Source organism: Antechinus flavipes, chromosome 4 (assembly GCF_016432865.1).
Source record: "Antechinus flavipes isolate AdamAnt ecotype Samford, QLD, Australia chromosome 4, AdamAnt_v2, whole genome shotgun sequence".
Taxonomy (NCBI): domain Eukaryota; kingdom Metazoa; phylum Chordata; class Mammalia; order Dasyuromorphia; family Dasyuridae; genus Antechinus; species Antechinus flavipes.
This window is the reverse complement of record NC_067401.1, coordinates 46,634,113-46,651,210: the sequence shown is the minus strand read 5'-3', so window position 1 is coordinate 46,651,210 and position 17,098 is coordinate 46,634,113. Positions and strand designations below refer to the sequence as shown.

The following is a 17,098-nucleotide window of genomic DNA, read 5'->3' as shown; positions in this document are numbered from 1 at the left end:
CTAAGTGAAGATAGATGCCTGCATGGGGGAGGCAGTCCTGGGTATCCTCAGCTGGAACCCTAGCCAGGACATTACTTAAGTCACTGGACCTACAGAGGCTACTGGAGATGGCTGATCACTGAGGGGAATGGCTATTTTCTAGGAACTCTATATTTTTTTGATTCATTCAAAAAGCATTTATTAAGCTTTTATTTTTCCAGGCACTATATTGAGCCCCGATGATACAAAGATGAGCAAAAATAGTCCCAGCCTCAAGAAACTTACATTCTAATGGAGGAAACAACATGATAACATACATGACATAGAAAATAGATACAATATAAAGGAAAGGGAATCTCTGAGGAATGACAGGAGAGACTGAGAAAGGCTTCGTGCAGAAGGTAACATTGGGGGGAAGAGAGGTAGGATTAGAGCTGATTTGGGGGAACCCAGAAGACAGAATCAAGAAAAAATAGCATTCTAGCCATCGGAAAAGGTACACAATTGGGAGATGAAGTGTTTTGTTTGTGGAATAGCAAGAAAGCCAGTGTTCCTGGAACACAGAATACATGAGTGGGAGTAAAACAGAAGATTGAGAAAATCAAAAGGAACCTAGTTTTGAAGCTCCTGAATTGCATTCAGAAAAAATTGTTTGTTCTTTAATATTCATGATCTGGGTGCTTATAATGGGAATTGGGAACAATACAGATTCAACTGGCCAAGAGAAAGGAACCCAAGAAGTAAGAAATTTCTCCAAATATACCCAGGATCTGACACAAGGGTTATGCAAGGAATGAAACACAACCAACCCATTTGGGCATGGGATTCTCACATGTGTAATCACATTTTAGCCCAAATCCATGGCTTCGGGTACAGAGTAAAGGACAATTTAACACTGAGGTCATAGGATGCTTGAAGGTTCTCCTCATAGGACAGATCCAGGAACAAGGAGACAACATTAGATTTGATGTTAAAAAAAAAGCTTCTTGATAATTTGAGTTGCCTTGAAAAATAATGAGTTCCCTATCACTAGAGATATTCAAGCAATGCTAGAGGACCACTTGCTTATGTTGTGGAAATCCTTTTTCAGTTTGGATTAGTCTATGTTCTTCCTTCCAACTCTAAAATTCTGTGATTCTGTAAATGGACCTTTAAAGAGCCCTACGATAAGAGAATAAGTCCATAGAGGTTGAGATTTCCCCCCCCCCTTTTCCTCCATGATTACAGTTAGCTAGATGATAATAGTAACAACAAAAGTAGCAAATCTTTTTCCATTATGATAATGTGTTACAGATTGCTTTCCTTTGATCACTATGTGAGGTAGATAGTAAGCAGGTAGTTACTCCCATTTTACAGAGGAGGAATCCAAAGATCAGAAAGATTAAGTGACTTGATTTTTATCACACAGCAGGGCAAGTCCGCTTGCCTATACCCTGACTAGCTGTGCCGCCATGGCATAAGGATGAGTCCTGGGTCATCTTGAGCCTTAAATTTCCTAGATAGTAATGGGAACCAGAGAAAGAAAGAATTGGAGATCCACAGACCAGAAGGGGACAGACAAGTATTGTTTTATATATATGTAAATTTTTGTTAATTAATTAGATCAATGTTTAATAAGTATATTAAGGCTTGAAAAGTGCTTTCTCTATATTATCTCATCTGATCTTTCCCACAACTCTATTAAGTAAGTACTAGAGGCATTATTGTCCCCATTTTACAGATAAGGAAACTGAGGTTCAATAAAGTTAAGTGACTTACTCAGGGTCACATAGACAATAAGTATCTGAGGCAGGATTCAACCATTATAATTCCAAGGCTAGTATAAGGAACCTCACCAAAAACATTTCATATCTCCTCTTCTGCCATTATGGATAAATTAAAGACCTCATGAGCAATTCTTTAGATGGGGCATCATTATCATGGGTCAGAATTTTCTAAGTGCTTTAATTTGTTACTGAAATGTTTATTTCCTCAGGAGCAGGTTTTGTCTACTTGCTTTACTTTGGTTTTGGTTTTTTTGTAGATTATTTCCCATAGGCTAATAGCAGGGTTTAGCAAAGGAAGCATCCTTATTCCTTGGGCTTGACCTTGACCTTTTCAGACTCTGCTGAGCCAGACAGATCTTGCTCTTTAAAAAATCTCTACTGTACTGGGCTGAAGGCCCAGGTTGGCCCAGGGTGGCCTATGAGTCATAACATTTATATTTGTAGAGCGTGAAGCATTTTCAGATTAAAGTATATACTGTTTCAGAAATAAAAGGTATTATTAGTAAAATGAAAGTCTTTTTTTTTACTAGATTATCTTTTGGCTAATTCTTAGAGACACTGTTGATCCTCTTTCAAATATCTTCTGGAAATAGCCTAGGAAAAAGAACTATGAGGAGAAATCTTTTCCTTCTTATTCAGCCCTAGAATTTGGTTGTGGTGAGCAGGACCTAGAAGCTCAAGATTTTAAGCCACAAGGAATATGAGATTAACATTAATTTTTTTAAAAAGATTACATCGTTCTGCTGCCCCTTAATATTAATCTTTTAATATTATTTTAATATTAAAAGTATTATTAATTTATTGATATTTTAATATTAATATTAAGGGGCAGCAGAACAATGTAATATATAAAGCAACAGAGGATCTAAGTTCAAATCTGGCCTCAGACATTAGCTATGTGACCTTGTTCAAGCCACTTAACCTCTATTCCCTCCCCATCCACTCCCACAAAAAAGATTAATATTAAGTTAATTAGGGGATTAGTCTAATTCCCTTATTTTGCACATGAATCCCAGAATCATATATAGAGATAATTCCAGAATCAGGACTAGGAATTTATTTCTTTTCATGCTTTGTATAAGGCTCTACTACAAAATTTATTACTAGACTAGAGTCACAAACTGGATTTCAAGTTCTGGCTCAGTAACATATTATATTTATTATTTTATTATTTTTGTCTTTCTTCGTGGCAGCCAGGTAGTGCCATGGATAGATCACAGGATCAAGAACCTTGAATTCAAAATCCAGTTTCGGGGCAGTTAGGTGGCACAGTGGATAGAGCACCAGCCCTGAAGTCAGGAGGACCTGAGTTCAACTGGTCTCAGACACTTAACACTGTGTGACCCTGGGCAAGTCACTTACCTCCAACTGCCTCAGTTTAAAAAAAAAAATCCAGTCTTAGACACTTACTAGCTGTGTGATTCTGGGCCAATCACTTAAGCTCTGTCTTTTCTTAGTTTCCTCACCTGTAAAATGGGGATAATAACAGCAACTATCTCCCAAGATTGTTGTGAGAATTAAATGAAATAATGCTTGTAAAGCGCTTAGCACTGTGCCTGGCATACAATAGGCTCTCTGTAAATGTCAACTATCGTTAGCATCATCTTCCCGATGTTTAACACTGTTTCCTGACCCATAATTAGTGCACTTGTTAGGTTTTTAATTATTTTTGGAGGCAATCAAAATCAAAGGACTTGCCCAGGGTCACATAGATAGTAGGTCCTTCCAGTTCTAAATACTCTTTGATCATAGGATTTCCTCACTGGAATATTTAAACATATAGGGTTAGACTAAAAGGGATCTTAAGAACTATCTAGTCAAACCCACTGATTTTTACAAATGAGGAAATGTTGTCCAAAGAGAATATATGGCTTGACCAAAATTATACAAAGGATGTGAACTCAAATCCCCTGACTCCAGAGCCAGAGATCCTTCTGCTGCATCAGAAAGGAGCTAATATCATTCATTCATTCATTCCTTGAACAAGCATTTATTAATCACCTGCTAAAGCAGAGACAGAATGACTACAGCAGAGTGAGTTATGGGCTTAATTCAGTTCAGCAATACCAATCCCCCATGAAACCCCAGTAGACAAGGACTGTCATCCCTGGACTTTTTGGTGTCAAATCTTTAGTTCTCTGCTTGCTTGGATTTCTGCAAAGAATTCAGAAGGACAGAATGTCTGCCACATGACCATCTGAGGAACTGGACCTGCAAGCCACACGAACCCTTCCCACCAATCTAATTGAGCTGAGAGCTCTATTCCTCTGGCGTCCATTTTCTCTAATAGCAGATAGGACATGGAAGCTCCATTGTTTATGTGAGAGAGACCCCAAGTGGTGGTTTGTATTATTGAACCTCTCCCACTGTGCCCCTTCTCCAGACTGATTTTCTAACAAACAGAAAAACTTAAGGAAACTGAGATAATTAAATTTGACTCTTTGTTTTATAGAAAAGGAACCTGGAACCTCTTCTAGAAATATTAAGAAATAATATTTTCTCTTGCTGAAAACCCTTTCTAGACTTTTTTTTTATTTTGAAAGTGAAATAGGTCTTAGAGAAATGGATAACAAAAAATATTTCTTGTTAAGAAAAGTGCCTTCCTTATTCCCCTTGAAATGATTAGACTATGGACCCATTTTAGAAAAAATCCTCTTTGTCCCTTGAAATGATTAGTCTATGGATCCATCTTAAAAGAATCTCCTATTTATCCATTCACTCTAGAGAGTGTTCAGCACAAAGATCCATCTTTTTTCATTGAGAAAATATTAAGATATTGATACCAGGGACCAGTCACTTTGGATCCTACAGGGAGGGGGTCCAGGAAGAATTCCTTCTATTATATCATGGATTATAATCATGGACTATTAATCCCAAACTGGATTTTAACATATTTTTCTTGTTCAAGACTCCTGTAATTGTTATTTCAAATCATGCTGGGCTAGAGATGTGAGAAAGCATGGGGGAATTTATTTTAACAATGTTAGATATTTTAACATCTCTCTCTCCAAGCTAGAAATGATTAGATATTAATAATCAATTTTAAATAAGTTTCCTTTTTTCCTAGAAGACTTAACAGAGTATAATTTTTTAATATTTCCCTCAACATCCCTTAAAGGTACTAAGGTAATAGATGTTATGAGACTGAGCTAGGACTTTTCTCAGTCTTAAGCAGCCTGGCTTTTGATTTTCTGCCTTCTCTAGTGGGAAAGGGGTCAGACTAAAAGGTCTTGAGGTTTCTTTCAATTATTCTTTGTCAATTATATGATCTTCTATGATATTCTTCTATGCATATATTACAAGTGCATAGACAATAAGGGATGGGGTTACTCCAGGCTAAATTTTTGGACTAGATAATGTGACTTTCATGGTTATCCAAGTAGGTTATTGAACTTAGGGGAAGAACGTAAATGTGAAGGAAAAAAAGGGGGGAAGAAAGGTTAAGATACACAAAGAGAAACTAGGACAGATTTATAGAGAAAAGATTTAATTAGAAGTAATTAGCCTATGAGCACAGAATTGACAAAAGTTGGGCAGCTGTGTGCTATGGTAGATATGAACTTAAAATCAGAAGGATTTGAATTCAGATTTGATCTCAGACACTTAATAGTTGTGTGATTCTGGGCAAATCACTTAATCCCATTTGCCTCAAAAAAAAAAAAAAAATGGCAGCCCACTTCAGTATCTCTGCCAAGAAAACCTCAAATGGGTCATAAAGAGTCAGATATGATTGAACAACAATAAGAGTTTCATAAGATTCAAGATATACAGATAAAAGAGTGGAATTTCATTCTAATTATCTGGCATGCTCAAGATCAAGGGAAGAGTCCATCAGAGAGTTTCTCTGGTCAGAGTCCAGACAGTTAAAGTGATAATGGGAGAAAGTAAACACTGAGATCAAGAGGGACTTAGTTTAAATGAAACTTCAGACATTTATGTGTTATATGATCCTGGGCAAGTCACTAAACCTTTATGATAAAATAAGAATAATCATAGTCCCTACTTCCCTGCAATGTTGTGAGGATTGAATGGGATATGAGATATTGCTGATGAGCAAGAGCAAGTTTTGACCAGAAGCTGAATGTCATGAACATGAGAAGTGGAAGATGAAATATTGAGTAAAGAAAGCCTAAAAAAAAAAAAAATCAATGAATTTTTAATCTCGTGACATGTTCTTTATGCATCTAGAGCTGAAAGGATCTCAGGAATCATTGAGTCAAACTCCACATTTTATAGATGAAGAAACTATGGGCCAGTGATGGCAAGTATCTTGTCCAAATCTTCACATGGTAAGAGTCAGAAGTAAAATTTAAACCCAGGTCTCTCACTCCAAATCATTGTTCTTTCCAGGCTATTGACTCCCTCCTCTGAATTTCTATTGAACTCTTGGCGCAAAATATTAAATCTTTAATTACTTTATAATTTAAATATTGGGGGACTTGGAGGTAAATTTGGGTTGGGGTTGACAAAGGAAGCTCAAATGGGAACCTGGTAAATGGAGTGAGGCTTCTTGAAGCAATGATTTAAGGGGTCAATCTCTGGCTGGATACCATTGCCCGGAAGTCCCGGAAGGACTTACTTTTCACTGTCAGTCACATTTTACAGAATCTCCAAATGGAGACTGCCCTTTGGCCCTTTTCAGGTGGCGAAAACTGAGTTATTCTCATCCCTCTCTATGAAGATTAATTCCTGTGGGAGCTGGCTCCCCAATGGGGATCTCCAAAGGAGGAGGTCAAATTCCTTAAGGAAAGGGATTAGACAGACTTTCCTCTTACCTGCCACACCTTATGCCCAGCCTGCCCCAGGCAAAGGAGATCCTGCCTTCGGCATGAAGACCCACCTGAATGGTTTCAGACTTCAACCCCATTTCTATTTGGTATGCGCTAATAAATTTGTAAAATCTGAGCTAGAGGGCAACAGGTACAGCTCGGGCAAATACTGCTGTCAGCATACACACTCTGAGAATGGGAGGGGAGGATTTTCAGAGTCCATGGCCTTCCTCGAGGGAAAGCACGTGATTCTTGAAACCTGGAATTGAGTGATGTTGATGATGGGTAGCTCATGGAAGTGCTAGTAAAACTATACAGGAGAATTCAGCTCTAAGGTGCTAGGAGAGTTACAGCCTCTCTCAAGGATAACAAATCACTAACTTGCCATTAGTTGGGCAAGGCTACAGGGAGTACACCATGGAGGGAAGGGGCTACTTTAGATGTGGTCTAATCACCATCACATCCCAAACTATTACAGTTTTACTGCTACAGAAGCTCTATAGAAAAGCCAAAAGGGCTTACTCCAGCCATTGAGCCCCTAAACCAGGGACTAAGAGTGGGGAAATGCTTTGATTTTTTTTTTTTTTCATTAAAAAAAATTCTCTCTCTTACCTCTCTTCACCATTGGGGGGAAAAAAGAACAGGGGCAGCTAGGTGGTGCAGTGGATAGAGCATCAACTCTGAAGTCAGGAGGACCCGAGTTCAAATGTGACCCCAGACACTTAACACTTCCTAGCTGTGTGACCCTGGACAAGTCACTTAACCCAATTGCTTCAGCTTAAAAGAACAAAACCCATTATTAAAATGCAGTCAAGCAAAACAAAATGATCATTAACCTCCCCCCCCCAAAAAAAAAGCATCCTAAGTCTTTCATTCTATTGGGGGTGAGCATGACATCTTCTGGAATTATTATTATAACATTATATATTGATATGAATTATAATATTATTCTTAGGTATGGGATGGGTAACATATTATATGATTATGTTGTTATTGGGTGCTTGGGATAGGTAACATTATGTAGTAACATATTATATTATTATCAGATGCCTAGGATGGAGGAGTAAAGTTCAAATAAGTCAAACAACTTAATCAATTGTTACACAACTAGGAAATATCTATGGCAGGATCTGAACCCAAGTCTTTTAATTCTAAATCCATCATTTCCCCCTACACCAAGAATAAAAGCAACAAATCTCCATTGTGCCTGGAATACACTCACTCTTTACCTCTGCCTTCTATCCCTCGAAGTTTAGCTTAAGTGGCTCCTTTTTTAGGGGTTCTTCTGTGATCCCTTAAACTGTAGGCTGCTAGAACATTTTTTTTTTCTGGAATTCTTGCAACAGACTTAGAAGCAATAGATTTAAAAGTGGAAGGAATCTTGGTGGCCATTCAGTTTGACTCTCTCATGTTAGAGATGAGGTTCAATGCTCTTCACCCTCATGCTCTTTCTTGTCTTTTTCCAACAATGATTCTCAGACTTTCTTTGATCATGAAATGGCCATTTTTGCCATGAGGAATCATGGTACACAGTCAGTCAACAAGCATTTATTAAGAGCTTGCTGTGTACCAGGCACAAGTTTAAGTGAGTAACACTACAGTAGAGTTGGGAGATCCACACGTGCATGTTTCCCTTCTTTGAGAACAATTATTAGTTTATGGTCTGATGTGTTTCAAAGTTAGTATATATGTATAAATTTTTTTTTAATTTTACAAATGCTATATTTATACTACATACACTAGGTAAATAAACATATCAAGTTATTTATAAAGCTTATTTTATTTGAAATAACATATCTAAAACTACAAAGTATACCTTAAAAAACTTAGGGTTTACCTCTGTGTTGTGGCATACCTCTGGAGAAACTTTAGATGCATAAGCAACATCGCTCCAAGAAAAGGTTTGTTCTGCATTCTTCCTCTGGAAGAGGATCATTGACTTCACAAGAGTGATGGCTTGACTTGTAAGTGCATTCGATTTAAATGGGGCAGGGTTGTGCAAAGTCATAAGCTTTCACTCTCCTCAAAAGTCATCCTAGTCTAGATTAGTGATGATGGCCCAAGAGGTAGCAGGTGATCTTGGTCTTTCTAAATTAATTAATTTCTAAAATAAAATGCCCACTTGATGACTAAGAGCTATGTAAGAAATGAGATAAAAGGATGGGCCAATTTACCATCACAAAGATATGGCTCTGGAAAGGGAAGACCCTTAGAGTTTCTAGACTGAAGAGAAAACAATTATGATTCATAGCCATTCTAAGCCATCAAAGAAAGTCACAGAGCTTTCTCCACGAAAATATGAGCATATGAGTCACTTTTTAAAGATCTGTATCCCTTGTGCCTAGTGAGACACTTGTCTTTTAATATAGTGCTGGACAGAGGGAGAAAATGCAAAGATAAATTGAAACTGGTCCCTGTCCCCAAAACATTCACAGTGCAATCCACAAATAACATAAATTAAAAATCATATCTATCAATAGATAGAAATTAATAAATTACAAATTAATATTTTAATTTGTAGGCCATAGGGAGGGGGGCAGTATTATTAAGTAATACTATACATATACTTAATGCATTTCTGAGTTTCTAAACATTTTCTGGGTCACCTGTAGCCTTTGCATGTTATCAGCAGCTTCCACAAAACTCCCTCCAAATTCCCATTTAATTTCAAGTGCTGATCCATGATATATCAAAATCATAAGGGGGAAAGTTGAGATGTAAAAGGAATGACTGAATAAACTATGCATATGTTTGGAGAGGAGTAAGGGAGCTGAGGGAGTGAAGAAGGAGTGGGCTAATCAAAAGTCTATCAAAAAAAATAAATGCATGATCCCAGGAACCCTTGGAACATATAATATAGTCATGACTTGGCCTTTCAGTTTGGCTGGAATGCTCTTCTCCCCACTTATCTCTGGCAACTCCTAGCTTCCTTTGAAAGTTCTCTTGATTCCTGATAGAATTATTTTGTGTTTTTACATAGAATAGCTACTGGTACATATAAGTAGAATATAATCCAGCCCATGCTTCTCCATCCACAAGAGACTGGCAAGTACTCTGCTGAAATATGACTATACCAGAGGTATATTGGCAAATGTTTAATAATTTGTTTTCTGGGAGGAAAAAAGTTCACACAATGTAATTTTTAAAAATATTCCCCACCCCTCATTAACATTGAGTTACAAATTCTATAAATCAAATTGATTAATGTTTGCCAATTTGGGAGGTATTATCAAGACTCCATGGAACTCAACAGGGTTGAGGAGTAAGTCTGAGATGAGCTATTGCTGTCCCCTGCTTCCCCAATTGCAAGCTAGTCCAGTAGTATTACAGCAACACTTTTTTAGAGTAAAAGAAGAATCCTTTATTCAGTGATTCTCATGAGAAGTGGGTGGGCTTATGGGTGAGACATACACTGAAGACTGAAGTCTTTATATTATTAGTTCAATTCCTTACTCTTCCCTTTGATGTAACATGACCCTTTGATTCTCTGACCTTTGTGGGGGGATGCAGTTTCTGGGTCAGGAAACCCGGAATCTTCTGGCTTTGGCTCACCCCTTCCAACTTCAATTCATCTGGATTACTCCCTAGCCCACCACCCTTAATTCACTTGGAGATTACTCCTTAGCTTCTACTCTCAGGAAACTCCTAAAATAATCACCACCACCCTTAATTCACCTGAAGATTACTCCTCAACCCACCACCATCCACTCCTAATTCATCTGGATTACTCCCTAGCCCACCACCCTTAATTCATTCAGAGATTGCTCCTTAGCCTCGGGTTATAGAAGACTAGATTGAACTCTGTCTCTCAATGCTTTGCTGCTATTCCAACTAGGAATCCAGCTCGCTGGGATAAACCCTTTTTTGCCAACTTAACTTGGAGACCAGAACTGTGACTTCTTTTGCAAAACCTGCAATACTGACCTGGTGACCAAACACTGTTAGTGTCTCATCCCTCAACACGTTCATGATATGAATTGGTCAGATTTTTTAATGATCAGAATTACAATTGGTCAGATTTACAATCAGAGTTGTAATTGGTCGAGTTTATAATCCTCTTTATTAATCCATTCTATGTGTCAAAAGGCTTGTTTATGTCCAGTCACTGACCCTACCTGGTTTGGGCTGGTTTAAGCCTGGGCCTCTTTGTTAGGAACTTTGTTATTTGGCCATTTCCTAGACCCATTTAATGATTGGTTGGAGATATCTTAACAAGATACTTTACCCCTCCCTTCATCCTGTTTTGACAATTTCCAAGGAAATCTAACTTTTCATACTCCTCACAAGAGGTAGAAATGTTCACTCTCAAAATGTAACAACTGGACCCAGAGGGAGCTGATTTCTGCATATCTCTGACTATATGAAATATAAGGAATTCCCCTAAATTTGTAGTTTATAATTTTAGTATTTCTCATATTTGTGCAATGAATTTCTTTTCTGAGTGTAAATATTGCTCTTGGAAGAATTATTTTTTTAAGCTTTTTTTTTTTTAAAGGCAATAAAATAAGATGCTAAGCAACATTCCCAGGATCATTAAAGTTTTCAGGATTTCAGGCCCAGCACTTTACTAAAAGTGTTGGAGTACAAACATATATATATTGGGATTTCAGGTTGGTGTCACAAGGTATTTCAAAAGAATTTGTAGGCTTAGGCCATCTACAAATTAGAGGCAAAGATTTCATTATATTGTTGGCATAATAAAGGAGAATTTAGTGATTAATGAATCCTTAAAGGAAGTTGCCATCAAAAAGGGAAAAGATGGGGAAGATGCCATAAGGTGGGCTAAATTCCTAAATGAAGTAGCCACTTGATACTTAGTAAGTGGGCCAAGTTACTAAAAGTAATTAATAAGAGAAGCAAAGCAGTAGGGTCATTTATAGATGAGAAATAACCTTGGGGGTTGACATCTATAACTTGTACTTCTGCTTGGATACAGTAACTGTGGGGAGGAGGTGGAGAGGGAGCTCAAGATAATTTTGTTAATTTAAGGAATTAGAAAAGAGATTTAACAAGGATCCATTGTAATAAAAATTTACTTAAGGACAACAAAAAAAAAAAGCCCACTTAAAGATAAGATAATACTGTTACTGCTCCTCCTTACTGCTTACAAAGATATCAAGAATATTGCAGCTTTCTGTTGGGGTCTATTCCTCATTTGAAAAATAGCTTTAAAAATTTTATTCTAATTTTTAGTGTATTATTTTCTTCAGTTACCTTTTTTAGCTCCTTTTGTATTTGGCCAATCAAATTGTTTTGTTCATTGTGTTTTTTTTTTCCCATTTCACAAATTCTATTTTTCAACAAATATATATATGTAATATATACACACACACACATATTTATATCTATTTTGTGAGGAGTTATATGTTTTTTCCATCCCTTCTTGCAAAGATCTCATTTCCTTTCCCCATTTTTCTTCTAATTCTTTTAAGATCCTTTATTAAAGCTTCCAAAAAAGCCTTATGAGATAGGGACCAGCTTATATCTCCCTTTGGGGCTTCATCTAGAGTTGATTTGCATTTAGGAACCTTAGGATTTGAGTTCTGTTCTTCTCTCTCACCCTAAAAACTGTTTATGGTGAGTTTTTTTGGTTTTTTGCTCATTTTTTAAAAAGGCTTGAGGTCTGATCTTAACAAAAAGGAGCAGATAGCTGCTTTAATTTGCCCTGGGGCAGTTCTGTTGATTGATTTCCAATGCTGGGTAATTGTGACCAGGTTCTGTGTTCTTCCATGGCTCAGTGGTTTACAATTTGCCTTTTGTGGCAAATCTGCCAAATCACCTGCTTGCACCAGGACAAAGTAATCTAAGAGGCTCAGAGAATATTCCTAGATGCATGGAAGCTACAATGCTCTGCCTCTTGCCCCAGCTTTTTGCCCCAGTTCTTTGCCCCGTCTTCCTGTGCTGAGGTCTAGGCTCGGAAGACTATCCCCCGCCCATTTGAAACAGATCTCTTCTGAAGTTCTTCCAATGTAACTTCTAGAAATGTGTTATACTCCAAATATTTGTGGATTCTTTGATGCCAAAGCCAATTTGGAGGCTTACTCTGCTGTTGGTTTGAGAGGAGATCAGATGAGGTCACAGATAAAATTTTGTCTCTTCTCCGCCATCTTGACTTGCCCCCCACTTAAAATTTTTTTTAAATTAAAAACATATATATACACCAAAAAAAAATATACACAGATATTAAAAATGTATATCATGTCTACATCTATCTACATAGATATGTACAGGCGTAAAAATGTACATGCGCAAAACACCTTCCTTGGGTTATAGCTCAATCATCCTTGTTGACTTTTTGGGGCTTCACTGCCAGAGCTATGACAATACATAGGATTCGATAATGCAAAATGCAATCAGTACCGAACAAGTCATCAATAATAAACACTCTTCCTGCCTACCTTTTTCCTTAAAGGATCTTCTAAAGAAACAGAAAGAAAAACCTATGTCCTTTTCCAAAGGCCCCAGTTTGAATGCACAAAATAAAAGCAATTTGTTCCCCACAGCATTCTCAGTTTGCTGCTGGCTCCGTTGGTGCTAATTGTGTCCCACTTCTTCTTGGGCCAGGCTGGTGGTTGGCTGAGCTGGTGTGGCAGCTAGTGGTGATGACAGTCACTCTCTGAAGGAAAACAGTTCTTGAGAGGATGTTGTGCTCAAAGTGCAATGGTTTTTGTTTGTTTGTTTGTTTTTGCTGAGGCAATTGGAGTTAAGTGACTTGCCCAGGGTCACACATATGACTTGGAAGTGTTCAGTGTCTGAGGCCAAATTTTGAACTCAGTTGCTCTTAACTTTGTAATTCAACTTCCATGTGAAGTTATAGCTGGAGAAGAACCAGTTTTTTTTTTAGCAGCTATACATTTATTTATGAAGAAAACATTCAAGTGAAATTTCCAAAGATATTTTCATTACTCCATTTATAGGTGATGGAATTCATTTTTTGTTCAATAGCCCTGCAAAATACAAATTCACATGAATATCTTTTAAAATTCAGTTCAATAAACTTAACCAACATGTATTCAACACCCCCTGTATGCCCAGGCCTTTGCTAGATTCCATTATGAGGGAAGTTTTAAATGGCAGGCAAAAGGATTTGGATTTTACTCCACAGACAACAGGGTCCCACTGTTCTTTAATCTGTATTGGAAAGTAATATTTTCTTATCTGACACAAGTGAATCTTTTATAGCAGATAACTGGATTAAACAAGCATTATTAAATGTCTCCATTGTGCTAGCAACTGGACCAAAAAAAAATGGACCAAAAAGAATTAAAAACCAAAACAAAACCAAAAACAGCCCCTGGTGTTAAGGAGTTACATTTTCTTGAGGTGGAGGGAGATACAGATTTCTATAAAAAAATAATATCAGGAGGGACAGGGAAGAAGAAAAATTCCACAGAGCAGGTGAAATTTAAGCAGATCCTTGACAGAATCCAGGGATTCTAAGAGAGGAATTATAATGGAATTTTGCTCAAATAAATACATTGATTTAAAACACTATTTCTTGCCAGCCAATAGACCTATAGATGAGACAACAGCCTCTCTATTAGCAAATGAAAAATAAGTGCTTTGAATGCTTGGAAGGAAAGGAGGGATATTTGATATCCACTCCATTCCCCAACTTTTTTTCCCCCAAATTCAGAATACTTCTGATACACTATTGAATGGGTGGTTAGAAATCTGAGAGGATTTGATTACAATTTATTGTATGTAGCAGAAAGTACAAGGGACTTGATGTTGGATGGCCAATTTGGGGAGCTTAGTTCTATCATTTATTATGATTATGATTATTGGTAATAATAGCTAACATTTATATGGTTCTTTAAGGTTTGCAAAATGCTTTACAAGTACCGCTTCATTTTATTCCCACAAAAACCCTAGGAGATGGGTGCTACTATTATCCCCATTTTATAGATGAGTGTGCCATTACTATTTCCATTTTATAGAAAAGGTAGGCATTGGCTAAGGAACATGTAGGATGGGAAAACAGGTTAGATGGACCACTTGGAGATCAAGGTATTTGAGGGACTATTAATATGTACAATGAAGGCAAAAGAGAAGGAGAGAAAGGCTGTGAGCCAAGCACCAAACTCACTGAGGAAAAGACAGCAACCTAGAGAAACAAGGTAAGGTGCTAATGAAGCAATCAGAATAAAATCTAAGTTGAAAACCTCTTACAATCAGTGTTTCACAAGTCTACAGGGGAGCTAAGAACAAGAATTTATTATAAAAGCCTGAGATTTCATTTCCAACAAATATGGAGAATAGGGAGGACTCTGCTATGATCCCTATAGAAGGCTGAACATGTGAATTTCTGTCATGGCTAAGGGACAGTTATTAATACTTAAAGAAAAGGTCAATGCTACTCAAAGGAGGGAAAATAAAGAAAGGGTTAGATGTCAAGGAGAATGAAGTATTCTTTTTTTTACAAAAAAGGAAGAAATTATTTCAGTGGGAATCAAGGAAAACAAGTTATTTCATTCACCAATTTGAACCCTGATTTTTTTTTCTTGTGTGAAACATAGGGGAGGTAGTATAAGAGATCTCTGAAGTTCCTTATAGGTCTAGCAGTTTAGAAGCCAATGAGTGCCACAGACTAGAATGCAGTGCTGGCAACAGATGTAGTCATTCTATCTTTCCCATCTATTAAAAACATTATTCTTAGTTTTTTAGTTTAGTTTTTTTAATGGATCACTGTTATGTCTGAGTGATGATACTTTCCATGGGAACGATCTGATTTCAGTATGTTTTGTTATTATTAATGATATTGTCATTTAAATAAAAATAATTCTTATTCTTAAAAACTTGTTATTTTACTGCACAATTATAACTAAATCCTATGATCCTTATCAACTGATAAAAAAGGCCCTCCTTCCTTTTGGAATTGTTATCAAGGTGGAACCATAGCTATAGAGTGCTGAGCCTGGAGTCAGGAAGCCCTGAATTCTAATCCTGTTTCAGATACTTATTAGCTGTGTGACCCTGGTTTAAAAAAAAAAAAAAACTCTCAGTTTCAGTTTTATCATAAATAAAATGGGAGAATTAGACTCTTACAGCCATTAAAGTCCCTTTTGGCTATAAATCTTTGGTTCAATGTCACTTGAAAATAAACTTACTTTCTTAGCTTTTGATTTTATTCACCCCTGTGCTGTTCTGAACACTGACAAAAACTATACTTCACCATGTGTATATGGTTGTGGGCTTCCCAGGGGCAGGGAGTTAACCCCTAAAGTTGATTCTGAGGATGTAGAGCGAAGAGCTGCTTGTAGTTAAGAAAGTAGCCACAGGGAGGCAGCATATGTGAACAGGTTTTAGAAAGTCCAAAAAGGGAGATGCTTGTGACCATTGTGCAGAACATCAGCACTTTTGATGTAACCAGAGAGAGCCGTGCTAGATCCTGGGGCCATCAGAGACCTGAGCAAGATCTGAGGAGGCTGTGAAAGCAGAAGAGAGAAGGAGAAGTCTATCTTTGTAGAGCATATGCTCTTATACACCTTGGTATGTTAAGTGTGTCCTGATGATCACGACAGATACCTTCCAGGAAAAACATGAGAGTGGTCCTTCCCTGCCATTCCTGCTTAACTGGCCCTCCCCCGCTTCTCCTGTCTGTGTGTGCCCTCCCACTATACATCTCCTCTCTTTGCTTGGGGGGTCTCATGAATCTCTTACCCAAAGGGGAAGTTAAGCCCAAGCTAAGAATCCAGAAACAATGGCCATAGGAGAGGAAAAGAAGCAAATATAATTTGGTAGATAGAAGAAATAATAAATTGAACATTTCTATATTACTTACTAAGTGCCAGATACAGTGTTAAACATATTATAAATATTATCTGATTTGAACCTCATAACACCAATGGGAGATAAGTACTATTATTATACCTATTTTACAGATAGATAAACAGAGTCAAATAGGGGTTAAATGAATTGTCAAGGGTCATACACTTAGTGAGTGTGTAAGACTAAATTTGAACTCAGGTCTTCCTGACTCCAAAACCTGCCATCTATTCACTGTAACTCCTGAGTTGGATTCAGTCAATTTTAAAATGGCAGGGCACTACGAGGACACAGCTTTAGCACCTTTCCTCTGGAATTATCTTCTATGTCTTATTCTTAGGGTCAGGAGGTCCTGAGTTCTAACCCAGCCTCAGACATTTACTATCTGTGTGATCCTGGATAAGTTACTAACCCAATGCGAATATAATAGTTTGCATATTTTCTTCCCCATTCAACTGCAAGCTGGGATTCTTAGTATTCTCCAGTATTGAAGGAAATACCTGGCACACAGCAGGTGACTCATAATTGCTTTTAGACTTGACTTGATATCTAAGTGGCTACCTCTTACTAGAAATCCAGTCTATAATTAACAATTATCATTTACAGACGGTGTCAAGTCAACTCAAATCTCGTGAACTAAAAACCAAAGGAAGAAGAATTCACAGCAATAAATAGAGCTTCTAACAGCAGAGCTAAAATAAGAAAATGTGATATACTTACTTAAGACCGGCTTCCTGAGTGCCTTTAATTTGCTATAAGAAGATCCCTTGGTAAGGCTATACTTTCTAACTCAGATTGTGCTGAGACCCGAGGTAT

The 17,098-nt window shown here is 37.4% G+C and overlaps 1 protein-coding gene across 1 annotated transcript in view; it reads right to left on the bottom strand.

Moving 5' to 3' along the window:
* Positions 1–8,275: 8,275 nt before the first annotated feature.
* The window catches only part of CD58 (CD58 molecule), a 78,930-nt gene continuing 70,107 nt past the window's right edge, over positions 8,276–17,098 (bottom strand). Inside the window, exon 6 of the mRNA XM_051992925.1 lies at positions 8,276–13,461. Within this exon, the coding sequence (XP_051848885.1) occupies positions 13,442–13,461 (20 nt within the window). The 3' untranslated portion in view covers positions 8,276–13,441. The remainder of the gene's footprint in view (positions 13,462–17,098) is intronic.